A 20942-nucleotide genomic window follows, 5' to 3' on the forward strand; every position below is an offset into this window, starting at 1 on the left:
AATATAATATTTAAATGATCAAGCCGTTGTTTGTGCCCTCTATTATAGCGTCCTACACATTTTTCAGAAGCAAATGTAAATATACAGATAAACCCAATATTGCGGGGTGAGGCCGTTCTTGCCGCACTCTTAACCTCGTCATTTTAAAAAATGGGTTATCAGTGACCCTGCGTGAACTTGTAGGGTGCATCTACAGCCAAGGAAATTCTAGACTTAAATGAGCTTCTGAGTCTTGTACATCGCAATCCCTTCATTAAAATTGGCCAGTCCCCCCCCCCTTCCCGCGCCCAGCTGCACACTGGGATCTGAAATGTATGTTGCCGTCTAGTCCGAGTTGACTTTGAACTACTGGAACAGTCCTGAGCAGGAGCAAAAGGACCTGACCCTCTGCACAGACTTCACCAGCGCTGCGTTTACCATCTCTCTCTCTCTCTCTGGAGTACGCACGCACAGACCGTTCTGTCTCTCTCTCACCTCGGTTTTCTTCTTGAGCTCTCTCTCTATTCCTCTTCCTTTGCTTGGTTCTTCTTCCCTTTTCCCCATTGCTGCGCTTTCCCTACCCCCAACATACACACAACTTCCCGGGGTCCCCCCCTCCACGGAATATTCCCTCCTCCTCCTCCTGTGCCTCATCATTCCGACTTTCGTGTGTGTGTAACAGATCAATGCTCCTAGAGCACAGAGGGAGTGTAGATCCTATTCCTAATTGCTCTGCCTTCGCATTCAGTTTGTCTCCAGCCTCACTCTAGTTTACCGCCTCCCTTCTTCCCGCTTTCTCTTGTCTATGTGTCCCTGTGCCTGGCTCGCTCTTTGCTGATTTTCGCCTCCCTCCCCCCGCATCTGTGCTCAGTTTCCCCTCTATCTATCGCTGTCTCTGCCTCCCCTTCCCCAGCTCCACCAGCCCCTGCGCTCCCCCTCTGCTCTGCTCCGCGGTGGAGTTAGTTTGGTGGAATCTCTGCTGACGTCACGTCGCTCCCAATGCAGAGAGGGGGCGAGAGCGAGGGAGCCGGACTGGAGAGTAAGAGAAAGAGCGAGGCAGACACGGGAAGATCTCCGATCCCACAGCGAATACACTAGCCCTGCGTCCCCCGCCTCCCCCCGCCCTGCTCCACGGAACCTTGCGCTCCGCTTTGGAACCTTTTACTCCATCTGGCGCCGCAGTCAGCCAGCCCCCAGGATTTGGTAAATCTCGCGGCGCAGGAAGAATAACGGGCTGGAAAGCTCAACTAGTAGCCGGTAAGTGGAGGCCCATCCTTTCCTGGGATGTGAGATAATGCGAGTCTGGGAATTGGTTCCACTGTGCGGGAAGCGTCCCGCGAGGTGATTTGTGTGACTCTCTCTGATGTCTCTTTTTTTCTCGGGCTAGTGCCGTCGCAAACGGACTCGAGCCGGGCTGGGGGCTTTACCCTGTTTCTCTGTCACGGCAATCATGATCTATGGGGGCAGTTCAATGGCAATAGAGAAGATCGGGAGTTGTCTCGGCAAACGGTGCGTCTCCCTTAGTCCTCCTCTACTTCACATGAATACATCTGGAGGGATTGGCGTGCCAGAGATAAAAGGAGTCAAGTCACTGAGCGGTTTCGGTGGTGGTGTTTTAAAAAGGCTTCTAATGCTTTGCCTAGGAGAGAGGGGGGAAAAATCCCGTCACCAGCTATTCAGTGAGGCCTTGAGACTGCTACCTGCGAGACAGGCCCCTTTTGTAACAGAGTTTAATTATTTAGATCAGCTCCAATTGCTCACCATTTCAAACCTGCGTCTATCTAAAAACGCTTTTACATTGGTGCGTTTTGTTAATTTCTTTCACTGTGAGATTGATTATACTTTATTTGTGGGGGAAATATTGTCTCGATTATATTCCTCACAATGCTATATTCCCTCCCTTTGCCAAATAAAATGAAAATGTTGTGGACCGTTTCCTCTGTAGCTAAGTTTACCTTAATTTATTTCCGAATTGCAGCATAGAGCACATTATTTTTTAAAAAATAAGGACACCCTTTACTGCAAAGAAACTTAAATCAAGTTAGGGGGAAAAAGTGACAGAAAGCTTTTAGATTTTTTATGTAGTTTCAGGCAATCGGGTATCTGGGAAATAAAAGTGTGTTATGCACAAAGGAATTTGTTTCTCATGAAAAAGTGTAATGTGTGTGTGGATAAATGAACAGCCTCATTCTAAGCTTCGAGAAATATTAATGCAATAGAAATAATGTAAATCGTTGTCCTGTGTTTACTAGATTGTAAGTATTACTGCTTGTTTGTATTTTCGTTATAAGGAAACATTTTATTTACACAAGTAACCCTTACTCACGAGGGCAATTATTGGAACTAACTATAGATTACTCGGTTGAATAAAGATTACAGGATTAGGCCTTAAATTAAGCCCCAATTTCGTTTATGAAACGCCTACTATAACACCTACCACATTACAAAAACTACTTCCACCAAATAATGACCGGTGGTTTTGTGATCTTAAAATGTTTTGCATGCGTCCTGCACGAAGTTTGCCACGGCTTCAGGTGAATGTGTTTCTAAAATAATATCAATGTGTAAAATTCACCTGATACGGTTTATTATTAATCTAAGTCAGCTATAGTTTAAGTGATTGGAGCAAATTGTTAATTAACTGGCATTATCAAGCAATCCGAGAAAAAGAAAATACTTGAACAGTCTGTGAATTTGCTCTTTGTTTTAATTGATGAAAATAATTGAATAGTTTGAAAATGACAGAGGGGATATAGGATAAATTAATATAATAAAAAACAAAGGGAAAGCAGAGACACTACTAAATGATTCAACATTGTCATTTCTGTACTCAACTGATAATTGCCTCTTTTGTATGCCCCCTCTCCTGTGTAGATGTATTTACAGCTGTTCTAATAAAAATTAAAAGAGAGAAAATTAAGATTAGCGGTGTAATTGGAATTTGGGCGGCTGAAGCCAAGAGGGTAATAATCCTGTCTAACAAGATATATTCATCCCAGGACAGCAGCATTTGAGGGGAGAGAAAAACTTCCCATTCGGAAAAAAAAAGTTGTGCATCTCAATTTGTTAGATAAATTAGCCATCAAAGAAAGCGAAGAGGCAGGGCAACTGAATTTGTCATGCAAGGCTTGTTTTGACAGAGCCGGTTTAAGGACCATCAGAGAGGAATTAAGGTTTACTAAATTGCCTTCCCCCAAAATTTAGCCACAGCTAAATATACTAGGCCCAGTTATGGGAAGTAGTATTTAATACAGATCGGAGTTTTCCCTCAATCCTCCTTTGACTTTGAATATCAATTTCTGTGTCACAATAAGACTCAGAAATGTCCTGAGAATCATACCTTAAACATTTTCTTTTTTTTTAATTCTCACTTCCTAGAAGAAAATCCGTGTTATTACCAGAGCTGCAGACTGCCTTGGAAAACGTGACTGTTGAATGACTTTTAGTTTGTAAACACTGGTTTGCGGCATTGTAGGCACTAACTAATAACGCACCCAGTTCAGACGCTTTTAAAAAAATGAAGGAACGAAGAAAAGATTACCGAAATGATGATGACATGCAAATTTCCCCAGAAATTATCATAAGTAAACATTTGAAGCCTGGACTAATAAAATCCCATCTGTGTTACTTCATATCGAGTTAGTAGAGAGCTGTGATAATGAATTTTGTAATATCTCACGAACAGACATCTCAATCAGGCACTAATCCTGTGATTTTACTGCAGAATCACTAAATCCAGAGCAGCCAAACTGCTGTTCTTTGGCACTGGGAGAGCGAAGGCGCACCTCCTGCCGTGTTCCCAGGCTGGGGGGTCCTACGCTGTCACAGGCCGGGGTCCCAGTGCCCGGACAGCTAGCCTAGAAGGAGGACGCTCAAGGGCTCGCATTGTCAGGTTGCCTCCAGAGCAGGGAAGCAGTACGTGTAATCAGCGGCGGATCCTTAATGAATATAAATGATCGGCTCCTTGGGATACATTTCTGCAATCCGCTGGGGCTTCTGTTATACCTGCTCTGAACCACAGCTATCCCATTTTGGTTTGAGCCTCGCTGAGTAGGGTATGAAGGTTGCCCAGGCCAAAGGGGACCGGAGTAGCCCTTAGCACGTAATATAGGAAAAGAGGAAATGAAATGAAATGGAACCAGGCGCAAGTTTGTCTTCACCCTCTCCCCCCCCCCCCCCCCGTAACCTGACATTTATTTTAAATTAATGATTATTCTAAAGTACGACGTGTAGGAAGCCCCCTTTGTGCTATTTAGGGGAAAGCTAAATCTGATGTATCAAATGTTACAGTCTAATTTACACTTATGTGTACAAAAGAAAAAAACGCCATTTATTCTCTGACCTGAGCCGATTGTGAATCAACAAACGCCAGGACGAAAATATCCCACGGGGAAGTGTTGTTGCAAAACATTTTAAATGTTACACAAGCCCGTCCTCCAATCACAAATAAATAATGCGCATCTTATGGAGGAGTAACGACAGAATTGTTTGATCTCCCTGATCATCTGTCATCATTAATATTGCCCTGTAATACCAGCGTATCGCTTCCTGAGAGAAGCAACAAACAGGGAACTCGATTCTGACTTTTAGAACAAGGTACTTTGTAGACGTTGTTACGCAAATATATTAACAACGTGCTTCACACAGACTATGTCCCGGCTCCTCTGAGGTTTAATTTTCCTTAAGGAATCATGTTTTTTAAAAAGCCAATAAATTTGATGTTTTACAGGTAACGGGTGATGGAGTCCAACTGTCGTAAACTAGTATCGGCTTGTGTTCAATTAGGTAAGAAAATATTTCCGATCGATTTATATGAGCATATCTTTTATGTTAGCAGAGGAGTAGTTTATTAGACTATAAATGTGTATGAGCCGTGAGAGAGAAAGAGAGAGAGAGAGAGAGCGCGCAAAATATATAGGTATATTTTTCTAATCACATATTACATTTACAAACCCCGAGTTGCTCATTGATGAAACATTATTTCCTCTCTCTGATTTTAATAGTCAGCAGAACTGAAACAAAAAGAAACATGTTTTCTGGATCTTTAAACTGTACTGTAGTGAATTTTACGTGGACGGTCATGTTCACACTGCTGGTGATTTTGGCGGAGTTCTACGTTTGACAGCCTCTCCTCTCTGTCTTCTGTCTCTCGCTCGTTCTCTCTTTAGTAGGGGTGCAGCCTTCTACCGTTGAATGTCTTTTCTCCAAAGACTCTGACATTAAAAAGGGGGAATTCAGCGACACTTCAGAGAGCAGGAAAGAGGCCACCAGCAGCAAACTCTTCGGGAGGCAGCATCCCAGCGCCAGCGGTAAGCGAGAGCTTCCAGGCCGCTTCCCTTCGCTCCCACTCACCTTCCTATTAGTCGCCACTAGCATTCGTGAGAGGGGAGAGAGAGTCCCACGTGTTGGGGGGTTGATTGTTCCCTCCTCGTGTCTTTTTAAAAACCAGACGTCTCAGGTGTGCAGTGACCTGTCCTGGTTGGGTTCCAAAAGGTTGTTATGTGGGCAGCGAACTTGCAGAGGAAATTTCCCAGACTCCTTTCACATCCTGCACTCTCTCTCTCTTTCTCTAGCTCTTGTTTAGGGACGTAGGCCGGCCCTGAGCTAAAACGTGGTCCAACAGCGACCTCTGCTGCTGCACCTCTGCGCCACTGCACAGGGAAGCAACAAAAAGGGGTGGGGGGGGGGAGGACTGGACAATGCCAAAAAGTGAAGTGGGTCCAGGTTTCTTGCTGGGGGCGTGCAACTCAATGAAAATGGATATTCTCCGCGAGCTGTTTTCCTCGTGCAAAAAGCACAGTGCACGTTGTGAATAACAACATTCAGGGCCCGTTCGGGCGCTGTTTTTATAAGGTAGCACTTCCCACGGAGTTCAAAGGGAGGGGGATTGGGTGCAGGCAGGATCTGACGGGTGGACTGTCTGGATGTATCAGACCATCTTTCAGTGCGCGCTTTTGCTGTGCTTTAGAATGTTCTCTTTGCGGACCTGATCGGAAGTGTTTGTGTCAGCCTTTTAAAGTGAAGTTTACAATAAAAATCACTGCTAAGAGTTCAGAATAATTGTGGATAACTAGATGCGCTACATATCGGAAATGTCTTTTTTGTTTTTTAAAAAAGCATAGGAGACCGTCTAGCTTCCACTGATAGGAGAATCACTCCTCCCCCTTTTAGTGTTTCAAATATGTGAATTCAACACGTAATAGAGAAAAACATCAATGTAAGCATGTTACAAAGAAGAAAACAAGCTCTATTTCAAGATCCTATTTAATCCAAGAGAGGCATAATTTTGTTTAAATAACATGTATTAGAGCGAATAAATAGTACAGGAAGCTGGACTGAACTTAATAATGTAAGTATTCCTGGTCTTGTGGTTAAACAGTTGCTTGTAAGAATGTAGTATTTACCCTGTTTGGCTAAATAGCTTAATATGTCTCAGATACTATCCAGTGATTTGCAATTTTTCGTTCCCCATCCCCTTTTGGAAGTTTTAATCGCCGCTTGACAGCTACTTGTAAAAATAAATGATTAGACCAGAAAAAATGGTTAAAAGTCAAGATTAGAGACAATTCCAAATCCTGAAGTATCATGACCTAATAATTTGTCATCTCGAAAAAATACATGATATTAAATTGTGCACATGTAAGGTTTATCAATGTTTGGCACTTTTTAACCCACAAGTAATAGCTGCTAAATAATGTGGAGACGAAGGATGACATTGGTTTATATATGGGTTGAGAATAACAAAGGCCTTTTTACCCTTCACCTTTTTCCCAATGAACAGGTGGTCTTAATCAAAGACTATAGCACGATCTAATGGGAAAGTAGGGACCTTTCTGCTATAATAAATTTATGAGTCCTTACAAGTCAGTTTTATTCGTCTAAGTATTTTTTTAAAAAAGCAATATCCACATATGCTCTATGACATGGTAACTTTTACTTCCCTTGCTGCAAAATAAATGGTTATTTTCTTAACCATTAATTATGAGTCTGGATTATTGCATTACATGTAAAATTTCCTGCCTAGTGCAATATCGATAAGTCTATTTTTTTACCCTTCGAACTGAAGGGGAAATTGCTATCCAAACATATTTAATACCATTAATTACAATATACCTCTCCGTTGAAGGAATGCTGAAAACCTTGAGTTTGTTGGCCATTTGGGGGGAATTTTAAACGGTACTATTTTGCGGAAGTTATTCTATATAGAGCTGTGTATAAATATGATCCGTTATGTTCATACCTAATGAATAATTATAACTCCCGAAATGTCCTCGGTTTTGGGGCTGATTTATTTGAAAGTAATACAATGAGTAGATTTATTTTAAATTCTTTTGTTTTCTTTTTCTGTTTTAAATCTTTTAATACCCCCTTGATTTTGTAACCCGTGGTGAGAAGGCAATGCAACGACTTCATCTTTTATATCATACATTTCTAACTAAATCTTTCTCTTCTGTCGTGGCTTTTAAGTTGCCGTAGGAGAAAGCCAGGTATCAGAGACACAAACCAATTGTTTACTAGGAGCATCTTCGGCTACAAGTTCCTTTCGTAAAATTCCTGTAGGGGTTATTGTGAATTTGGAGTAAAAATGTATGTAATGAGGAAATCATAATAAGAGAAATACAAATGATGGCTGAGTTTCTGCAAGTGCAGAACATTTTCTTAGCTCAGCAGAAAATAAAGATTGTTAGAATAAATGGGAATGTAAACGGTCATATTAATATCTCTATGAAACCTCTGTGGCTACAAATGATTTCAAAGTCAAGTCTTATATTCAACCATAAAATGGAATATAGGAAAAGTATTTCTTAGTGACAAACCACATAATTTTACTAAAACTGTGTAATGAGGGGTGAGAGACAGGCACACAAACAAACATATTGTATAAGTACTGTTTATTATTGCTTTATTTTAATTTCTGAACAGGGTCCTAACCTTTTGATAGGGCATGCTGAGTATATACAATTATTACTTTTTTTTTGTAAAATCCACTGTAGAAATCGTGTATGTAATTAATAACTCAGTCAATAAATAACAGGCTCATAGTATATAATGTTGAAACACCATATTGCATTATTCCATCACACTCAGCATTGCAAATTGATTATTTAAACTTGTCAAAACTCATTATTTGCAGCTGAATATTGAATAATTTAACGGTACTTTTACCCCACCCCCGCCACACACACATACACACTCATACAGCTTGGTGTACACATTCCCCTGCAAACTGAGGTACATAACTGTTTAAAGAAGAATATTAATCATTTTTTACTCAAGTTGAAAGCTAACTTTGCAACCCTGGTAGCCCTCTTTCACCCTTCAACTGTTTCTTGTAAGAATCCAATATCAACACTTATTCCCATGTAAGTGTGTGAGTGGGTAGATAGAAAAATAGATGGGTGGATGGATTTCTGCCTAACTATAAATCTCTGCTCTTATCAGTTCAAGAAGATCCAAATTTCAGTGATATCTGCTAGCGCAGAGATTGTGAAAGAGTCACCACATAAACCTACCAAAATGTCACTGTGGCTATGTGTGCATGCCAAGAAGTACTAGTGCTGCTTGAACAATGTCAATAGCAAAATGTAGTTTAGGATGGTAACTATGTCCAAAAAGGGATAAGGGAACCATTGATATTTGGCTTCCTAAGAGTATCCTGGGCACTTAGAGGACATCAAAGAGAATAACCTTGAGAAGAAAGAAGGAGGGAAATCTGAAGAAGAAAGGCTTGAATAAGATAAGAGAAAAGAAACAGGCCTGGGAAAGAAAGAGCCCAAAGGGTACATCTACACAGGGGCATCATTTCAGAATAGTGGACATTATTCCAAAATAACAAAGAGCGCATCTACACTACAAGTCATTCTTTCAAAATAATGGCCAGCTGGAGGACTTATTCTGACTCCTGTAACCCTCATTTTACAAAGAGTAAGGGAAGAGTGTTCTTCCTTTGACTTCCTGCTGTGTAGACAGCGCCAAAAGCTGAATTAAGCTATTTCAACTTAAGCTATACAATTCACATAGCTCAAGTTGCGGAGCTTAATTTGACTTTTGCCCTGCAGTGTAGATGTACCCTCTGGCATCTTAACAGCAAGCCCATTATATCGAAATATAACAGGCTCGCTATTCCAACATCCCTGTAAACCTCATTGCACAAGGGTTAAGAGACATTCCACAATAGCGCCCTATTTCAAAATAGCATTGAGATAAGATATGCAATTTGCCCCGTTGCTTATCTTATTTTGAGTTACTGTGCAGTGTAAACACACCCAGTCTGAGAGCTAAGAAAGGCTGAGGACTAAGAGGGTATGGCTACACAGTAGCTCATACCTTGAAATAAGGTACACAAATTGCATAGTTTATTTTGAAATAGCTTATTTCAAAAGTTGGTGCTGTCTACACAGCACTTACTTTGAAATAAATCACTATTCCAATGACTTCCTTAATCTTTATACAATGAGGTTTATAGGAAATGGGAGTAAGAAGACCATTATTTTGAATTTATTTCAAAATAACAGGCTTCTTGCACAGACGGCACATAATGTTATTTTGCAATAATGGACTTTATTCTGAAATAACCCTGCTGTGTAGATGTACAGACAGGGCTGGGAGCTTAACAGTGAAGGTGGAATTCTTTGAAGGAAGAGAAAGGAGATTTCCAGGTTCTAAATGAGCAACACACGCTGGTCATATACTACATTTCATTATGTTTCCTCAGTTGATTGGGACTGATTATCTTCTAGGGGCAACGCAAATTATAGCAGCTCCTTCCCCAAACTGAAGTTTTCCTTCAAACATTCTCTGAAAAATGGGAACTAAAAGTTTACTTATTGTTCCTTTGATTTTTTTCATCGTCATCTCACAATAATATATGCAGTAGTTGTTAGACTGACTCCAGGGAAAACTAAATATATAACGAAAGCTTATTCGTGAGGAGGAATATACTAATGGAACAATCTGATGTCTTCTTAATCCTATGTAAAAAGCTTTGTCGTCTTCCTAATATTGACTGAATGGGTAATTAATGGCTCTTCATCTAGGAGAATACCCGGTAATCCAAGTTAGGCAAAAGACAACAAGCCGAAGGTAAAAGAAAACAGGACTAGCTGGAGACTCAACATAAGAACCAATTTATGCATTTAGGAGAGTATTACATCTAGAAACAATGATCTTATACTAGATGAAGACAAAAGTGGGAAAATAAATACCTGCAGTATGTCTTGCAAACACAGTAGTATCCAGCTAAGCAGGTCAACCGAGCTCCTGTTTCGAGATCTCGCTCTCTTTTCCCTTCTCTCATCCACAGACACATTTACATCTCTGGAAAATGTGTAGGGCTCTGAACACTGGCCCGTTGCAGCTGGAGTGAGGTCTCCTCCTGCCCAGGCCTAACAGTTACAGGTTATCAGGAAACAGGACTGACCAGGTATCCTGGGCTGACAGTAGCCAGCACTAGTTATTTTCAGCGGACAGTGCGAGAAACCCTGCAAAAGGCAAATTAGCCACAATAAAAGATATTGGGGTTTTGTTTAACTTGTTTGTTTGTTGCTTCCCTTCCCCCCCCCAAAAAATCCTATTTCATAGAGGCTGCGAGAATCTGGAATCTAAAGAGTATCAAAAATTCTACCCGCATTGAAAAAAACCCCTCACTTCTGAAATTGTAATTTAAACCTTTAGCAGTAATGTATTACTTGGGTTACTACAATTAGGTTGGGGTTTTTTTTGTTTTTTTTTGTTATTTGACAGCTTTTAAAATATTATTTCGCTAGGGAAATAAAAACTTCATCTCAGATTAAAGGTGGGTATTTTTTGGATTTATGTGATTTATTATCACCATGACAACTAATGCCGAATGTTAGCTACCCTCACGGCTGGAGGGTGGGGGTCAGGGGACGAAGCAATGGTGGAGTTTTAATCACACTATTGTAAATAAGTGATTGTAGTCTTGCCTTCTGCTTATACTTGAACATGTCTGTGTTCCTATCCTCCCCTCTCCTCCCCTCCCCCGCCCAACTCCAGCCCTCCATACACACACGTTCGGATAGAAACCGGTCTAGGATAGTCCATTAGATTCTGAAGGATGCGTCACAACAGCAATGAGTCTGTTCAAATTCATTAGGAAGGTTCTATTTATTTTTTTTAATCACTTGTGATTGTTAAAACAATCCAGATTTTTACAATGGGGCCCATTTTTTATATTATCTGGAACCCAAATAGGAGAAGGAGAACTTCACTTAAACCCACTAGAGCAAAGAAACCCAAAGGAAGTCCAAAGTTTTGTCCAAAGAATCTTGGAAGTGTTGAGGGTTCTCCCCTCTCCCCATAAGCGCCTAGTATTCTAACAACCAAGGTATTCTGAGGACTATAAATCGCCTACTCCTTCAGATCAGAATTTCAAAAGCGCAAGTCACTCAAACTGCGTTCTTTTGCGCTAAAGAGATACGCGTGGTCTTGCAGTCACTTGCGTGTCTAATTATTCTTGACATACTAATAAAAACAGGAAAGAGCTGACAATAAAGACGTCAAAAGCGGGGTGGGATCGGGTGCAGAGATTGTTCTTTGATTAATTAAGAATTTGGAGCAGAAAGGGGGAAGGGAGAGAGACACTAAAGAGACAGACATACAGACTGTTTCATCTTTACAGTCTTTTACAAATGCCTATTAAAAAGACTGTTTTCATCTCATTCTAAGCTACAGAATGGTAGTCCCTAGGATTCAGTGTTGCAGGGCGGTGACGTTTTCAACGGGTGTGAGCAATTAAATCTGACAACTGCGGTACTGAGTAAGACTAAAATGCACAATCGGTCAAAGCAACATAGCTCTGTGTCGGACCTAAAAAAAAATCCTCCAAGCCTTTTGTCTGGAAGAGGGGAAAAGAAACCGAATTTAATCTTTTATCTGAGAACATTCACTCCCAATTTCTGACTGCAAATGGCAGCGTGTATTGGCGCGGGTGGACGTTTGTGTGCAAATTGGACTTACGTTAGGTTTTATCCCAGAGGCCAAATATCATAATGATTGATGACCAAACAAGTTAGACTTCAACAGAGCAGCTCGCAAAGTGCATAATGCGTGCCGGGCCATTTCCAAATCAGACATATGTCTTTTTCGTTTAAATCGCAGGATTCACGGGAAGGTTTGCATTCATAAACTAGTATGCTCCGTCCTCAAAAATATAAATAAAGGCTAGGTCTTCTCCCTTGGCACACACACACACACACTGCCCCGGGTTCACGTATCAAAGGGGAAGACCTAGTTAAAACCCCTTGCAATCTTCCTTCTCCAGCTCCTCTTCTTGATCGCTTCTGTTATTTAAAGCAGAGAGATTTATTTCTTTACAAAACATGTAAAAGTAACAAGTGTCCCGTGCTTCTTGTAGTTCCCTCGTTACTTGCAATATAATCTTGAAATACAGAATTAGAAAATAACAATTGCTGTATGAACAGGGTCCACACACTCCCCCGGCCTTCTTTTAAAATACTGCCCAGACAGAAATTACGTTGCTGAAGTTTTGAACCTAGAAATCTACAATCCCGGCTTTGAGTTTAAACTAAAGACACTGAGAATTGTTGGTTTCTTCCTAATGGATTCCTTTCGTTAACAAGGGCTTCGGGGATTGATGAGTACAGGACCGCAGTAGTACAGAGAGGTTAAGAAACTGGAATATGATTAGTAAACAAATTGTGCAGAATAGAGCTGGATTCATATTGACTTAGTTATAGGTCATCTGCTGCCGGTGCAAAGGGAGGAAATATTTACTTTGCACATATACTTTATGATCTTGGGGGAATTAGAGGAAATTCAATAAGAAAACGACTAGAATCATTTAAAACCCCCTATTTAAAAGACTTAAGCAAATTAGAGTCTTATCAGATTAAAATCCACTACAAATGTAAGAGCATTGTCTCTATCGAAACGCTGTGGGGTCTGAGGGAAGAGATTCTTTGCCAAATCTCAGGGATAAAACACGTCATTTAAACACCAGATAATGAGTAGAATGTAAATTCATTTAACCTTCTTTACCAATAGGCTGCTGAAGTAATGTGTATAATTTAGCGATAAGTAAGATTGCAAGAGATAATATTGAGAGATAGAGCATCTGCTAATAAGTAGGATCTGTCAAAAAAAAATGAATAAAAGAAAGGGAAGGTTGAAAGTTGTGTTTAGATTTAAGAAAGGTCACATTCGTGGGAAACTCCTTATAGCTTCCCAGACATCTAGAATTGTGAAGAGTAATTATAAATATAGGAACAATCTTAGTAAATTGCACATACATCTTCAGCGTCTGGATTACTTCGTGCCATCCATATTTAAGCAGAACTCATCCACTCAACGGGTGTGGGATTTAAAAGCTCAGGGCATTGCTAGGGCCCACTCCCGAATCTATTGAAAATATTTCGGATGGGGCGTATTTTTGCAACTCTTCAAAGGGCACAAGGTGGTAGGTTCAAATACATTTTGACTCTTGCTTTATCTGCAGGACAAGCCCATTTTCTGCCTGAAAAACCTTCCAGTCATGTGACCAATATGGAAGGCTACACAATCCCCACAATGTGAGATTTGCTCCCCATGTATCTCACACCAACTACTGCAGTAATATAACAAGCCATGTAAAAAAAAATCAGACTGTAGCAAAGGGATTAGCTCTTGGTTGGTACTAGGGATAACTAATGTGAGAGAAAAAGAGTTTTCCTTCGTTGTCATTGCCTCCGGATTATGGGCTAAATCCTGCCATGTGTATAAAGGAAGGATTTGGGTTTATGTATATGAGATTTATGGATGTTTCTGCACGGGAAATAGAACCCTGAAAAAATTGACCCTTGTCCTTTGAGTTGGAAGTTTCCCCTATATATGGCTCAGGAAAGTTCCTATGGTATTCCTGTGGTAGGGTTTTGTACTGCCGGCCATCATCGTAACATCTCGGCGTTAGGAGTGTCTGATTCATCGTCCTCACTTTGTTGCTCTAGCTTTCTCTATGTTCCTTCCCTTGGATAATTTTGGTTTCACTCGGTAATTTGTTCAAGGCGGTGGGAAAAGAAAATGGTCTCTAAAAATAAAAGGAATGTAGAAAATGTCCCTGTGACCAGTTATTTGAAATCTCCTGGAAATGACGGAAGGATATATAATGCACAACAATGCGCTTTACTTGGTTTTTGCTTTCTTTGAAATTATCACAATAAAATAAACAAGAGAGCCAAAAAGAAAAGTGAGACATTCAAAGGATTACAAATATAGTGTAAGGATCAGCTGGAGAGACGCTTCTTAATTACTTTCCAAACAAATTTTAAAGGTGGATATAATTCGGAAACTACCAATTTTTCAGAAAAAAATCCATTAGTCAAACTGGTGTAATGCTGTATAATTTATTATCTACTTGATTTATGAATGGGCATTTACACTTGTGTGGTATTTTTAGTGTTGCCGTTTCTATTCAACAAATCTGTAAAACGTGACTGTAGTCCTAAACACTTGTTAGGATCACGCTCAAAGTCACTATTTCGTGTTTGACAACTTTCGGTGTTGTTTGCTTGTCATTCGGATTGCTAAACTCTTGCTCGTAATTACAGAGAAGCCTTTTTTTTTAAGAGTAAGGCAATATGCGTGATCACTTGGGTTGAAATTGTAATCTGTGTTCGGCTTGTATTTGTTTCTTCGTGTTCCCCTCAGCCGCAGCCTGCTTGCTAACGTAGAAAATTGTGTAGCCAGCAGAGAGGATGGGGTGTCCCCGCATCGCTGGGGAACGACAACACACGTTGTCGAGAAAAATGTGTGGGTATCTCTAGACCTTAACACGCGCGCCTTCACCCCTGTGTGGAATCACCTCCTTCAAATGCCCAATCTCTGGCAATTTGGGCGCAGCAGGTTCCACCCGCGCCTGGTCCCGCAGAGTGAATTACTTAGCCCAGCCCTGCTTCTCTGATAGGTGGCGGTAGTTCTAGTCTGTCTTCCGCCTCGCGCGTCCTGATTGGTCCGGAGCGACATCATTCCGGCCCTGAGCAGCGGGTCCCGGGCGGAGGAGGAGGCAGGGAAGGGGTCGGGTGACATCACTGCCCGGGGAAGGCCTCCTCTGGTTTTAAGATGTTGGGCAAACAGGGAAGCGGCGGAGCTGCGCGGGTCCATTGCTCGCCTGGGTTCTCGCTGTGCGTAGACCTGTGCATACGGGAGAGAGAGTGGCTGAGCTGGGGAAGGCTGCTGCTGCTGCTGCCTTGGATTTAATCTCCTCTACCTGCCCCTGTCACTCTGACACTTACTGGCACTGCCATCGCCTTAGCGTGTCAGTCAGGAGACTTGCGTCCTGTGGTGATTCATTATTATTAGGAATATTATTATTATTATTATAGGGTCGAATTTTCCTTTTTTTTTAATCATCTGTTCCCCCCCCTTCCGGCTGCCAAGAACACCCCGTGCGCCTCTGTATCTATTTTCCTTGAGACTTTAGCTTAAGGCTGGCTGGACTTGCCCATTTGCCTTCTTAGGACTCGTTCAGTAAAAAGGGTAACAAGTTGCTTCTTGGACGCCGTCCACCGCTGCTGCTGTTCAGGCTCCCGCTGGACCAGGGAGCAATCGAGGGAGCTGAGCCGGCACCTTCTGCCACGCTGCGCCTCGGAGAGGGGGTGCAGCGGGTGTCTATCTGTACATCCGCCGCCATACACAGCGCAAGAGGGAGAGACAGGGACATATTTGGCTTCCTTTGGCCGATGAACTTCATGAAAGATCCATTAAGCCTGGAGCGGCTGGGAGCCGGGAGTAAGCTGTGCTCCACTTCACCTTCCTCCTCCTCCTCTTCATCCTCTTGCCATCATCACCCAGCGGCGCTGGTCATGGCTTCAGCTGTAGCGCCCGGGCAGCCTCGTTCTTCCCTGGACTCCTCCAAACACCGGCTGGAGGTGCACACCATCTCGGACACCTCCAGCCCCGAGGCTGCAGGTAAGACCCAGTCCATCCCCGGGCTGCGGCTACACCTTCCCTGCCCCCACCCCCACCCCGTTCTGCTGCCTCCCCTCGGGGAACTTCGGTATCACCCTGTCCCCCCAGCTCAGTCTCGCTGCTGATTCTCCCTCCGCCCTTTTCTTTTCTCTTGAGTGAAGGACAGTGAATGGGAGCCGCACTGGGGTTCCTCTGAGCGTCTCTCCTGGCAGCAGAGCCTTGGAGATGTGTGTTCATTGGGAGCACACGGAAAACCCTCCCCCGGTATAACGAATTACTTCTGCCGGGACTTTCCGGCAGGTTTGCATCGGGATTCACTGCGCGGCTCCCATTTGGCTACGGATTGCGTCCCCCATTGAGTGCATCTCTCCATTGACCCCAGCATCCAACTGCGGAGAAAGGGAGAGAGACCCCCCCCCCCCCACGCTCGGAGGTCTTCAGCCGGGGAGGCTGTGGGGAAAGAGGGTCCACAAGGTGAAAGCTGGGATATTCTACCCGGACAACTCTTTAGTCTGATGATCAGTCAACTTTAACGCGCGAGGCGAGATCCATGTAGGGACTGTCGTGTACTTTGGTGTTTAGCAGGGCATTCGAATCCGCCTGTCAGAGTCATGGTCTATTGATAACTCTGTGGTCTCTACGTGTGGGATCGTTCTAAACACACATATACGGCCAACGTTCCATCCCGTCTGCATGCAAACAGGCGAGTTACATTGTGCGTCTGTATTTGTACAGCCTGTGCATGTGCTCTGTATAGAGCGAGATGGCAGATCTAGACAGCTGAGTTTGTAGGAGTCCACACGCCTCCATGATTCTCTTCACTGTGCACACAATGCTAACAAAACTCAATCAAATGAGCCGTCTCTGTGTGGGGAAATAAATTCGCCCCTTTTCTCTTAGCAGTCCGCAGCAGCCTTTTGAATGGTGGGTGCCCTTGTTTTGCAGAGAAAGATAAAAGCCAGCAGAGTAAGAATGAGGATGGCGGGGCTGAGGATCCCTCCAAGAAAAAGAGGCAACGACGGCAGAGGACTCATTTCACCAGCCAGCAGTTGCAAGAGCTGGAGGCCACTTTCCAGAGGAATCGCTATCCGGACATGTCCACCCGGGAGGAGATCGCCGTCTGGACCAACCTCACCGAAGCCAGAGTCCGGGTAGGTACCGACACCAAAAGCCCGCTGCTGCCTGACGGCGGAGGAAGCGCTGAACCGGTGGCAGCTGCTTTCGATTTCACTTTGCGTTCCAGCTTCAGAGCTTTTGCACAAAAGCACCAGGGAGCAAGAGATTTGTGTCCAAGCGAGACAGATTGCGATCTCCCTCCTTGGGATATGGTGCGTCGCACGTTTCGCCCTCACTGTGCAATGTGTCCTCTGCTCATGAAAACATTCGCCAGGAAAGCAACTTGAAACAGGCTTCAACCTGTGCTGCCTCTAATGAGAAAAAGATGCAGCGTATACAAGGGCTTTTATTTCCTCATAGGCTTTCAGGGCATGCCCTTCCTTGCATTTTCTCTTGCTTTTGGTTTCGTAGCTACCGAAGCGCTTTCCCCCTGAGATTTATGGTACTGTCACAGTTCTAAAAATTATCTATATTATGAGCCAAATCCTGATGCTATGCAATCCCATTACTGAGAGGCCCCGAAAACAAACCCAAAAATAAATCCCGAGAGCTTTACTATCTTCAAATATAACTTATGGTTCATCTATTGTTTTTTAAAGGATACTATTAAAATACAATACAGTACATTTAAAATCCTGGTGTATGCGTGGAAAGAGTCTACATACTCTTAAAGCATTTTTATTATTATACTAGACCTCTAAAATAAAATAAGAAAGGTCTATTTTACATTAGGAGCCATCTTAATCTACGGACATTTTGAAATAAAATATATTAATTAAAAATAGGCGAGCTGTAGACTTTAAACAAAATTGCACAGTAGAAACATACAGAGTGATTAAAAAGGGAGAGGAAAAAGCAGGCTGTATGTGTTGTTGATTAATTCGAGCAGAATGGGATTGCAAACTGAATCTGTCTAGTTTCAACGCCTTTTCATTGTTATTTTAAAAAATAGTCTCCTTCATTTAGGCTGTTTGTTATTGAAAACGATCACTTTGAATTATTTTGTCTGACATTAGTAGGCTGATGGGTACAATATCGGATTATAAACTGTTAAAGTAATTTTAGCAGCCACTTCACACTCTATATTTTTATTCATGAGCTGCAATGTAACTGATGGATGTTTTGTGAAGCTAGCTAGAGAAACGTTTGCTGCTTTACCCTGACAATATGTAGTGAATCGGAGTGGGGCACTATATTGGTTTTATAGCTGTGTCTAAGCCGCCTCAAGGATTAATTGTACAGTTAAGAGATTTGTAATGTAAAACATCATTTGTGTAAACAAAGAGGAGCCCGGGAAGGCCTCTAGTACACAAAATAACTTTGCAGGAGGCTGGCTGACAAATCAGACACCAAGATGTGGATTGGAAAGATTTAGAGAAAGGCACACGTTTTCGCCATTGTCTGGAGGAAAGGACTTTAGATCTCATTTAGCACGTTGTTAAAAGGCAAAGTTTGCCAAAAAAGCAGGAGGACACGTTTGTTTATAAGTGTTTGGGGGAATCCTGAAGATTAGTACTTGGGGAGCTTTGACAAGCTGCTGAGTCAAGATTTATTAGGGTTTTCCCTCTATTTGCAATGGGAAATATAATGTTTCTCCCGTGGCAAAACTCTGCAGCTTTTTTTTAGGCGTTTTGCATTAGCTTTGCAATTCGGTGTGGTTTGGTTTGAAGTTTTTGTCTCCCCATTTGTAAAATAACAGAGAGCAAACTCTGTAAGCGCTCTGTTTTTTGTGGCGCGAATGTGTGTTTGGGATTCACGAAAGGAAAACTGCAAAACGTGAGCTCTAAAATAAATAGTTTATGTGAGGGTTCTCAGCTACTACTATATGAACGTGACAAGATAAAAATAGCTAAAATAAGCACTTCGGTTCCTGCAGAGTTCGCTTTTGTTTTTGTTTTTTTGGGGGAAGAGAGGAGATTTTGCCAACTTCGGGGGATTGTATATGTGAAAGCCCATTTGAAATACAAATGTTTGTAGATAGTGGAAACCACAATCCTCTTTTTTCTTTTTAACACTGGTCAGTTTCCTTCTCAGAGCAGCCCGTGATATCCTTTCCATTACCTTCACCGTTAGCCAAGTGATTTGAGGGGTGGGGTTTTTTTTGTTTTTTGGTTTTTTTTTACATAACTAAACCGCGCCTGGCTTTATTTAATTTATTTAATTTATTTATTTATTTATTTAAGGTTTGGTTCAAGAACCGCCGAGCCAAGTGGAGAAAGAGAGAAAGAAACCAGCAGGCCGAGCTCTGTAAAAATGGCTTTGGTCCACAGTTTAACGGCCTCATGCAGCCCTACGATGATATGTACCCCGGGTATTCTTACAACAACTGGGCAGCCAAAGGCCTGACCTCCGCCTCCCTCTCCACCAAAAGTTTCCCTTTCTTCAACTCGATGAATGTCAACCCCCTGTCTTCTCAGAGCATGTTCTCCCCTCCGAATTCCATCTCCTCCATGAGTATGTCTTCAAGCATGGTGCCCTCTGCAGTCACTGGGGTCCCCGGTTCCAGCCTCAACAGCCTGAACAACTTGAACAACTTGAGCAATCCCTCTCTGAATTCTGCCGTGCCAACGCCAGCCTGCCCTTATGCTCCTCCGACACCTCCTTATGTTTATAGGGACACATGTAACTCTAGCCTGGCTAGTCTGAGACTTAAAGCCAAGCAGCACTCCAGCTTTGGATACGCCAGTGTTCAGAACCCAGCTTCCAACCTGAGCGCATGCCAATACGCGGTGGACAGACCCGTGTGAGATATTAAAGTATAAAATACTGAATGGGAAACCCTCCCCGTTCCCACCAAGACTGAGAATTATACTAGAAAGTAATGGGCACTATAGAGAAAGAGAAAGAAAGAAAAGGAGAGAGAAAACAAAAGAGAAAATGAAACCACTGAAATAAGATAGTTCCTTTGTTTTCAAAGGACCTCCAGCAGATTCTGACATATTTCACTAAGAGTATTTCCAACAGTTACAAGACCATATACATATATATATTTACACACACACACACACACACACACACAAACACACATATATATGGACAAATGTTTGACTGGATATGATATGACATTTTAATGTTACTATAAGCTTGTTATTTTTTAAGTTTAGCATTGTTAACATAAAATGACTGAAAGGATGTATATATATGGAAATGTCAAATTAATTTTATAAAAGCAGTTGTTAGTAATATCACAGCAGTGTTTTTAAAGGTTAGGCTTTAAAATAAAGCATGTTACACAGAAGCGATTAGGATTTTTCGCTTGCAAGCAAGGGAATGTATATACTAAATGCGACACTGTATGTTTCTAACATATTATTATTAAAATTGTGTGAATATCAGTTTTAGAATAGTCTCTCTGGTGGATGCAATGATGTTTCTGAAATTTCAATGTAAAACATGCCCTGTGTATAACATTTCGTACAATATTATTGTTTTACTTTTCAGCAAACATGAAAAAATGTGTTTTATTTCATGGAGTAAAATATACAGCATACAGTTTTGTCTGGATTTTTTTTAATGAACTGCGTACGGGTAACCACTTCACACTTACTGACTCATAGATGACATTGGATCCCCTTCTTTGGAGACACGGTGCACTCACTTTTTCTGTAATACTCATACATCACAGTTATTTTCCAACAAAAACCTCTTACCCTAAAGTTACATTCTAACGAAACTCTGGCCTCGGAACGACCGACTTCTGCATTTCTGCAGCGTAGACAGGACACCATTATTCCCATAAATAGCTCAGCAGAAAATGGAGCAGCTGAGATTGCTCGACTAGAGCATTTCCAACGAAAAACAAAGTTGCAGAGTTCACCTAGAGAGTGAATTTGAATTGCTCACGCTGAGACAGAAGCTTCAATTACATACTTAAAAAAAAAGTTTACAAACCAACACCTCCTCGTCAAATCCCACAGTCACCT

At 42.0% G+C, this 20942-nt stretch overlaps 1 protein-coding gene across 7 annotated transcripts; it reads left to right on the plus strand.

Annotated features, from left to right (window-relative positions):
* The first annotated feature begins 359 nt into the window (after positions 1-359).
* Positions 360-20509, plus strand: PITX2 (paired like homeodomain 2). Of its 7 annotated transcripts, none has more exons than XM_025182711.3 (6): positions 360-1236; positions 1367-1488; positions 4709-4764; positions 5151-5288; positions 16849-17054; positions 19203-20509. In XM_025182711.3, exons 3-6 carry the CDS (start codon positions 4719-4721, stop codon positions 19764-19766), a joined length of 954 nt encoding a protein of 317 aa, XP_025038496.1. In that variant the 5' UTR covers positions 360-1236; positions 1367-1488; positions 4709-4718; the 3' UTR covers positions 19767-20509. The 7 variants fall into 7 exon arrangements, with proteins under 7 accessions (XP_025038496.1, XP_075785844.1, XP_025038495.1 ...); XM_025182710.3 differs by having other exon boundaries at positions 361-1236; positions 5148-5288; XM_075929729.2 differs by lacking the exon at positions 5151-5288.
* Positions 20510-20942: the final 433 nt, after the last annotated feature.

Source organism: Pelodiscus sinensis, chromosome 4 (assembly GCF_052426305.1).
Source record: "Pelodiscus sinensis isolate ZL-2025 chromosome 4, ASM5242630v1, whole genome shotgun sequence".
Lineage (NCBI taxonomy): Eukaryota > Metazoa > Chordata > Testudines > Trionychidae > Pelodiscus > Pelodiscus sinensis.

What these genes read in the sequence shown, in the direction of transcription:
- PITX2 (XM_006119267.4), top strand. Translation starts at nt 15,675, where the DNA reads ATGAACTTCATGAAAGATCCATTAAGCCTGGAGCGGCTGGGAGCCGGG. An exon ending in CTCCAGCCCCGAGGCTGCAG is followed by an intron (nt 15,904 to 16,848) that starts GTAAGACCCAGT and finishes CTTGTTTTGCAG; the next exon opens with AGAAAGATAAAAGCCAGCAG. An exon ending in TCACCGAAGCCAGAGTCCGG is followed by an intron (nt 17,055 to 19,202) that starts GTAGGTACCGAC and finishes TATTTATTTAAG; the next exon opens with GTTTGGTTCAAGAACCGCCG.